At 32.0% G+C, this 9726-nt stretch overlaps 1 protein-coding gene across 2 annotated transcripts; it reads left to right on the top strand.

Annotated features, from left to right (window-relative positions):
• The first annotated feature begins 348 nt into the window (after nucleotides 1-348).
• Nucleotides 349-5194, top strand: LOC656377 (uncharacterized protein). Of its 2 annotated transcripts, none has more exons than XM_064359343.1 (3): nucleotides 349-430; nucleotides 816-969; nucleotides 3146-5194. In XM_064359343.1, the coding sequence occupies exons 2-3, from the start codon at nucleotides 817-819 to the stop codon at nucleotides 5000-5002; spliced, it is 2010 nt and encodes a 669-aa protein (XP_064215413.1). In that variant the 5' UTR covers nucleotides 349-430; nucleotide 816; the 3' UTR covers nucleotides 5003-5194. The 2 variants fall into 2 exon arrangements, with proteins under 2 accessions (XP_064215413.1, XP_968007.3); XM_962914.4 differs by lacking the exon at nucleotides 349-430 and adding an exon at nucleotides 480-758.
• The last annotated feature ends 4532 nt before the right edge of the window (nucleotides 5195-9726 follow it).

The following is a 9726-nucleotide window of genomic DNA, read 5'->3' as shown; positions in this document are numbered from 1 at the left end:
TAAGTGACAACTACCATTTGTTGGTAGAGCAAATATGTTAATCAATAATAGCACATTTTTTTATAATTCATGTTTATTGAAGCTGTTTGAGAAAAAGAAATACATTTGTCTCTACATTCATGTATTGTCCCTTTTTTAAAACTCTTACTTACTACTGACCTGACCGATACGACCAGGTAAAAATACCACACAAAATACATTTTACAATGCATAATATGTTCTGATTTTATATTTAATACAAGAATCTTAAAAAATTATTCACGATTATACAAAAATATCGTTACTAATAATGAACAATAGATGGCGCTTGCCGAACGCTTGTAATTTATTATTTATACTTTGTAGCTACAGGTGAACAAATCGAGTACATGTTGAGCAATCATAATTTTGATAAACTGATATAAATCATGAGTTGATAAACGTTCGTTAAGTAAGTAATAACCGCGTTTGTGCACTGTTTAATATTGCAAATATTATTACTAGAAGGTTGCGAAATTGTTAAAAGAAAAAAATTACAAGTTATTGAATCTGGCTGTTACAATATTTTGAGCAAAGTGGGTTTTGAAAAGTATCTTTTCTCTTATCTGGAAAACAATTCGTTATCAATGTAATTGCTGTTGACTCAGTTTAGATATGACGATACAACCTTCCTCCATACTAAAAACCTAGCCAGTAACCGTACCAAAATGGTGTAGTGTTAAATTGTTTCACGTTATAATAAAAATAATGTATATAAATGATTAATACCAAAGCTCAGTGTATGTAAAGGATTGTCTAGTGTAAATATGCTTTAATCCAATTTTTCTTTTATCTAGAATGACGCTGAAGGGTGCAGTGTTCTGTGTCATATTTTTCACATCAGTAACCGGCAATTTTTTGTCATGTCCAAAATTATGTATATGCCCACCTGGTTTCACGGACTGCAAATATAACAATTTTTCGAATTTACCCCTCGGACTTGACAAAAATGTAAGTATGATTTTAAATAAAGAAAATTACAATCGTCTCACCATGTTTACAATCATGGCAAGTAAGACAACTTACCACTAGATGGCTGATCCGACACGTTCGCCACATAAAAATAAATCAAACGAATCTAAAGCGGAATAAATAATGATTGATGCTTTAAAGTAATTAAAATAAAATAAATCTTCCAAAAAAATCTATTCAATTTGGACATGTAGGTCTTCGAAGTACTATTTTTTATTCATGAAACTATTTTTAGAACATAAGTTCAGATAAACAATCAATTTGTTTTGCTCAAACAAATTTTCAATGGCAATAATAACACAATTAACTAAATTAAGACGTCATGACATAATTAGGTACAAATTTTTACGTTTTGCTATCTACTACTAAGAGAAACACATTAGCCGACACTAATCGACCTTTTATAAAGTTAAAGACTTAATAAATGACGCAAATTTTGTTTATTACCATTTCTGATGCAAACTTGAAGATCTTGAAAACATAATATTTTATTTTTCGCACAATTGAGACCAAGGATGCATAACTTCACTTAGCAATTAACATGATTCATTACCAAGAAAATAGGTAACTCAATAGGTTTTGTCTATTTAATTTTCGTTATTCACTCTAATCGCTTGAGTGCACCATATCAAAAATTTCAATTAGTGTCGTAATTATTAATTTATGATATGTAGCAACTTTAACCTTACAACTACTTTTTAAAATATACAGGGTGTAACAAGAAGATGAAAACAAAAGTGAACTTTATTAGATTCTCCAGCTTAAAATAGAGCGATTAAGCCCAACTTACTTCTATACGAAGTTGCACCGTTTAAAAGTTTAGAAATTATTTTTGTTTTTCTTTAATAACTTTTTAATTGAGTAACCGATTTTAATGAAATTTAGTACACGCAATTTGACGTCAAAACCACATGTTCTGATGCTGTTGCTCTTGATTTTTCTTGTGTGTAAAGTATTCGTCAATCAACATTTTAACACATTTCTTTTTGAAAAATTTTTGTAATTTATAAAATATTTGTATCGTCCTCGGTTTGGAGTAAAAAAATAGTTTTCGACATGTCAAAATTCAGACGTTCGCCCATTTATTATTATCATTACTATTATTATATTTTTTTATTTTGACTTTAGTTCCGTTTTGTACGTGTATGTTAGACAACAATAATGTAATTGGTTATTAATTTTAACCAAAATAGGGATTTTTTCACAAAACATAAATTTATAAAAATCGTAGCATTTCTACCCAACACAACTAATTAAACTCTACACTGTCATTATGAAAAAATTAATATTTACAATTATAATAAGTGAAGTAATAATTAAATAATTAAATTTATAAAACCAAAAATAATAATTGACGAACGTCCGAAGTGTTCACACTTCTACATAAATTACTTTTTTATTTCAAAGCAAAGGCCGATTTGAAATGTTATAAAAAAAGAACTGCACCACTCAGATAACGAATAACAAAAATATGTCCCAAAATATGTTCAATTGTCGATAGATAAGTACCATACAGTAATAAAAAGACAAAATAAATCGCACCAAAACATGTGATTGCGATGACAAATTATTTGTACCAAATTTCATCAAAATCAATTATTCCATTTGGAAGTTACTAATAAAAAACGAAAATATTTTTTAACTTTGCCGCCCTCTAACTTTTAAACGGTGCAACTTGGTATAGAAGTAAGTTGTCCTAAATTGCTCTATCTTAAGCTAGGGAATTCTATGGTTCACTATTGTCCCAATTTTTTCGTTACACCCTATAGTTAAGCTCAACTGCAATATTTTTTATTTTTGTATATTAAGACAGCTTATAGCTACTATGTCATGACCAATTTTCGAGTTTTCATATTCACTTCACCCTACTGTCCCAACTCCTCAGTCAGGTTAAGACAGGTCAAGTCGGAGACTTTCTTAAACGACTATTACGGATTTTCCTTTTTGTATATTAAACCAGATTTTAGCAATTATGCTATGAACAATTTTCTCGTTTTCACAAATATTCACTTTATACTACTGTCTCTACTCCTCAGTTAGGTCAGGTCAGAGACTCTCTTCGACTCTTACTATTACGGCTTTCCATTTTTGCAACTAAGTATGCCATGACCAATTTTCGAGAAAAAATGTAGTTAACAACGCGCTGTTTTTGCAGGTGACCATTCTGGACCTGTCCTACAACGCGTTTCAAGTATTTCCCGACGATTTAAACAATTATCCATCTCTGGAGTACTTAAACCTTTCGTATAACAAAATCCACCGACTCCAGAATGACAATTTTCGAAGATTAACGAAACTAGAACGATTGGACTTGAGCCACAATTCGATCAACTGGGCAAACATCGGACCATACACATTTTCGTCGACTCTCAACTTACTGTTCCTGGATTTGTCATACAACCCGCTTGGAAGTCAACATGTGGGCGAAAACCCACTACAAATCCAGTCGTTGGAAATCCTACGCTTAAACAACTGCTCAATAGATCACCTCGATAATAAGCTCCTCGATAAATTACCAAAACTCAAGGAACTACACCTTTCCGAAAACCCGATCACGTCGTTATTTTGGAGTTTGGCATCAACTAGTTTAAAATTCTTGGATTTGAGCCGATGTAACTTGAAACATGTGAGTCCGAGAGTTTTCGTAAACCTAACTTCGTTGCAAACTCTCTACATGCAGCAAAATATTAATTTGAAGAGTTTTTACTGCAACTCGCCCAGTTTGCGCTATTTGGACATTTCGAACTGTAATCTGGAGTCGGTTCCGCGTGGTTACCTCCCCAATATAAACGCGGCCAATTTGCACGGTAACCACTTTAGAATCATTCCAAACAAAAGCTTTGCCAATTATACTAATCTTGTGATGTTGGACTTGTCGTATAATGCTCTCCATGTTATTGACGAAAACGCCTTCGTTGGACTTGACAAAATCGAACGGTTAGACTTGTCCCAAAACACCTTATCGGACCTAAGCCCCAACGTATTCTTCAGTAATACTAACTTACAGTTCTTGAATTTGTCAAGGAATTACTTGAATACGGTACCAAATCTGAACAGTGACTTTTTGGAGATTTTAGATCTAAGTTTCTGTGAGATAGCTTCGGTTGATCAGGACTGTTTGGTTAATATGCCACGATTGAAAATTTTGAATTTATCCAAAAATATCATTTCGGTCCTTCCGGACAATTTCCGAGGTGATGCCTTACGGGTTCTGGACGTTAGTCTTTGTAGGATTAAAACCGTCAATAATAAAACCTTTGCATTGATGTCATCGCTCCGTTCTGTGAATTTGGCTGGAAATCGTTTGACTTATGCCAGCCCTTCGAGTTTCGCCCAAGTGGTTTCGTTGAACATTTCGGACAATCCCTGGCGTTGCGATTGCTCAAAACTCAAAGATTTGTACGACTGGTTGTCAAAAACGGGCAAGAAGCTGGACAACTTGTACTGTGAATCGCCTGAAGCTTTCGAAGGTCGTTCGTGGTTGTCCGCATGTCAGAAAGACTGGCAGCCTGACATAACCCGAAGCGATTCCGTTTGGTGGTACACAACCGGGTTGATAATAACCGTCTTCGTGATTTTATTCGTCATTCTCGCCATGAGGAGAATGTACTTATTAAAAGAGAAACGCCTTCGCGAGGCGAACGAAGCAAGGAGAAACGAAGAACGCGAAGCTCTTCGCCGAATGCATCGCATGCAGGCGGAAGCTCGTGAAGAAGCAAGCAGAAACGCACCAGATCCTCGAGAGTTGCAAACACCTCCGTCCTACAACGAAGCCTTGCTCTTACCAAGACTAGACTCCTCGCATCCGAGTTTATCGGCCAGCTTGCACAGCATTGCCTCCAAACATAGCATTAACGGCAGTCTAACGGACGTGGCGAAAAGAAGGCGAAAGCGGAGAAGAAGGAAATCGGATTCTTCCGAAGGTCAACGTGCGTCTCGGGTCGTCGTCGTTGACTCGGACACCTCAGAACACGAACCTGAACCTCGCACAACGTTAGAAAGTGATTTTTAAACACCGATTATGGAATCGATTTGGTGATTTTTTTGCTGACAGGCCCGGACTAGTCGGAACTGCATAGGAGACGATTGTGGCGATTTTTAGTCCAGTGATATTCCCAAAAGAGATGCAAACTGTAGTAACACTAAGCAGGATTTTGATAATGTTGTGGTGTGACTCAAGTTGTAATAAATATAACTAGGTTAACAGTTTTATTTATTCTCCACCCCAGCTCAAGCGAATTGAAAAAAATATTTGGCCAATTTGCTAATGACAGCTCACTAAATACTTTAAAACAGTAGGAATAATGAAGGACTTAATTTTTGCCGCCACGTCGGACCAAAACTAGGTATAGGCGAAGAAGAACTATAAAAATATTAAAATAACTAAATGTTATTCTAGTTCCTTTTGCAACTATGTGTTCGTCACTTTTCCTTATAAACGAGAAACCCAATAAAAACACTCAATGGCTTAATGCAAAAAATACATACATACAATTAGTTAGGATGACCAAACGTCCCATTTTTTCTGGACATGTCCTCTTTTTGAAGAAGACTTTTTTGTTCATGTCCGCTATCTTTTTTTTAAAATAATAAAATGTCCTCTTTTTCCCAAATTTTACAATTTCATTGCCCCAATTTTAATAAATAAATCAGTCCTTGACTTAATACTTATTGACATCTAAAAGAAATTAGATTTTTTGTGTCGATTAGTGGATTAGATAATATAGCTCTATTTGGACAAGCATTTGTATGAGATTTTTATTTTTATCAACAAATGTTTTTGTTTTACATTTTACGATTTGTTACTTTGAAATAAATACGTTACATTTGCTACTCAGAAAAATGTGACTTTCCCACTTTCTTGTTTTCCTTGCATTTTCTGTGTCCTCTTTTTGTTATTTTCGAATATGGTCACCCTATAATAAGTGCAAGCTAGCAGTGACAGTTTTTTTGTGAAATTTTAATCAAATGAAAAACTAACTAACTAGAGGAAACATTATACACATAAATTAAATGTGTATGTTTTAATTATGCAAAATTAACTATACTTACGACAAGTATATTTTTCCCGCACTTCAAAAAACTTGGTCACACAGAAAACAATGTTTGCTGTTACATACTTCATATTGTTCTCTATGAATGTGAATTTTTTAAAAATTCTCCTGCAATTCCTTATTAAAAATTAATATTAAATTATTTAAACAAAAAAAAAAAGTTCATATCTTTGTCAGGGCTTATTTAAAAAAAAATCACTGAACAGGTCAGGTCAGGTCAGGTCAGGTCAGGTCATATCTTCGTCATGGCTTATTTAAAAAAAATCACTGAACAGGTCGATTTTGTTATTGTGAATGCTACACTTTGACATTATTTATAACGGTACTAGTTTTTGACAAATGACGTCATTTTTTATTTTTTTAAGGGGCAACCGACAATTTTGTTTACGGTTTCTGGTAAGTACAGAAAAAAAATATTTAATTTAATTTTTAATTGATTTTTTTAAGTTAAATTAATTAATGGATAATTTTACAAAAGGTGTACTATTATTTTGCGCAGACTTAATTTTATAAGAAATGATTGTATTTTTAAATATTTTTTGTATCTAGGTTTTGTCATACGTAATGCTAATCATCTAAAAAAAAATTAAAAAAGGTTGTCCCCTCGGTTGTTCTTTAAAAAATAAGGCAATAAAACGAAAAGACAAAGATAATGCTCACTGCCGGCGTAAAAAAATTGACTGCGATTAAATTTAAGTCGTTTATTAACTTATTAATTAAATTATCTTTCGCACTATTGTTTTTTCTGATTAGAAAAATATATTAATACACCTTCTTGTAATGATATTTCTTATATTATAAATCTTTTATGTATTGTAAATTAATATTTTTTTAAATAGGTGTACTATTATACTACCAAAAACAAAAATATCAGTTGCCATTTAAAAAAGACGCCATTACTGAAAAACCAATAAATTTAAAAATAAAATAGATCCGTTCGAAGATTTTTTTAAAAAATTAAGAATTAGGAATTACAATTACAATTATTACAATTAAGGAATTGTACAAAAATTCTGAAAAAAATTCAAATGAACAAACAAATATGTAAAGTATTTAACAGCAAATGCTCATTCGTGAGTATTAGTTTCGATATATTATTTTGTGTTTAATATTAATTTCTATACTTGTAGAAAAAACCCATTATCTCATTAATGTACCAAGTGTTCATAAATTTTCGGTGTTATAACAAAATTGCTTAATAACATTAAAATAAACCAGTCTACATACTAAAATTATTGCTTTTGAAAGAGAAAATTTGTAGGATACGCTGTGAAGGGAAAAACTTATGAAGGGTGCATAAGCCAGAAACCGTGGTCCTTGCACAAACACCTTTTATGACCCTTTTCGAAGTCCGCGCGCTAATTTCTTCCCCACTAAAAATTTCAACCCAGTGGTGTGGTCAACATATTTTAATTTTACAGCTCACCATTGTTAAAATACACGTTATTAAAAACACTATCTAATACTAACAATTAAGACTATTACATGCCATTACCTAAAACTACCAAAAAGTATTAAAAAAACTGTTTAAAGCAAAAAAAACCCAAATCATTTATTATTTTCCCTGTTTTCCCCCTTTGTCCGTTTATTTGTTGATTTCTGTTACCTGTTAAAATTACCACACGTATATCTGATACACCCTATATATGTGATACATAATTTTCGCTATTATATTCTCATTCAGAAGCATTTATAATAATCACACGTAATAATAAAAAGGAGGAAAGCAAGTAAACATTTAGAATAAAAAATAAGTTTTTGAAATGTATTACGTCCTGATTTAATATAAAAATCATGACTCGTCAATTCTCATTTCAAATATCCACCTATTGCAGTGCTTTTTGTAATAATTTTGTAACATAATTTAATAAAAGTGAAACTACAATTCAAGGAGATTCTCAGAAGCCGAATGATATGTAAATAGGTTGTCCAAAATTCCAAACTAAAACTTGTGACGGTTGTTTTGACGTCAGAACAATTACTACAGGTACGAATCAATTTACACATAACTTGATCAACGCAAATAGAACCATAAAGAACTAATAAAATGTTAATTAACAGAAAATGAAGTAATGAAGCGTTAAACATGACAATTTGAATTATTTTTACGATAATTCCGGAAATCTAACATCTATTTAGCCACAAATCAGCTTATTAACCACGTGATTTCTTGTTTTGCAAAAAAGGGAATTTGTATCAAGGTTTTTCTTTGTAACAAATGGTAAAAACAATTTTGGAATTATCGAGGACTGATCAACCGTAAAATTGCTAGTGTAGCTAGCTACTACATTCCTAGCCAGACAAATGTATACTTAAATACGGGCATAAATAAGTGTCTAAAACTGTTTACATGTTTTAACATTGTAAAAGTCCGTAATGTTTATTTATAATGCAGATTTAAAACAATAAATTACAACCTTCATAAAGCAAAATAATGCATAATCTGTTTCAAAACAAAAAATGCAAACTATTGGCGGCTTCAATTTTGTTCATCTTACGATTTTATAATCAAAGTTAGTTTAATCTAAATTCCGTGTAATTTGGCTGCAATGACTGCCTTGTTTATAATTATTTTACTTCCACGAACAAATCGCGATAAATTATTCAATGTGACTTCTTCCAGTTGATAGCTAAACTCAAAGTTATTAGAATTTATCAAAAACGAAAATAAAAAACTCCAACGAGCTCATTTAATACTTATTTACGTTTGGACATAACAAAAAATTTTCTCATTTCTTAGTTTTTTACATTGCTAATGCCCCAAATAACATACAATTATGTTAATAAGGTATCGCTAATTCAATTAAATTGTGTTTTAAGTTTGCACGAGTGTAATTATTTAATTAAACAATTTCTAGAATATTCTCGTCTCTTGTCAAATTAAAAGTAGGTCACTGGCAACCTTTTACCTCAGACGCGAGATTTTAAAAATTTGCCGACTCATTATTCGGATGTACAGATCAGATGATTCACGATGAAAAAAACGAGAATAATTTTGACTACCAGACGCTCTTATCGCATCCTCCTACGATTTCCACTCAGATTAACATAAAGTTCTATTTCCTAATGTAATTGTAATTGATTTTCGCAAGGTCCGGGTGGTGTGATAATAAGACATTAACCTTGACACGTTGAATAATTTAAAAAAGATAGCGAAACTACATGACAACAGAAAAATTCACGTTTTAAATTTCTTGTGCGTTTCCTTTGAAGACTGACTCTATAAATTGTTATCCAAAGAAGCGAAAGTTGTTTGTGCCCATTTTAAAATTATTTGTCAAGTATTTCAGTGATAGCAGTTGAATTACTTCGTGTGTAAACATTCATTTTTTAAGACAGAGGAAGTAAGAACATGACAGGAACTAATATATCTCGACAATAACAAAGTGGTGTTAAGTGGCTAATTAGTAGACCCTTATCATTTATTTATTATACTAATCATAATCATATTAGATAATTCTTAACACGCCCCATAGTTAATGCTAGAAAAATTCTAGCAATGCGATATCATTGAATTGTTATGTCTGCTGAAACTATGCAGACTTGTCAGGTGATTTCATATCGTATCAAGAAATATTACTACGCTCAAAAAACATTTTTTATAAAATATCTACAGTCACTGGGTAATTCCGGGGAAAACAGAAAATTTCGGTAATTATATATTCAAGGTCCACATTTTTAT

The sequence above is a fragment of the Tribolium castaneum genome, chromosome 10 (genome assembly GCF_031307605.1).
Source record: "Tribolium castaneum strain GA2 chromosome 10, icTriCast1.1, whole genome shotgun sequence".
Taxonomy (NCBI): Eukaryota; Metazoa; Arthropoda; class Insecta; order Coleoptera; family Tenebrionidae; genus Tribolium; species Tribolium castaneum.
This window is presented reverse-complemented; position numbering and strand designations above follow the sequence as displayed.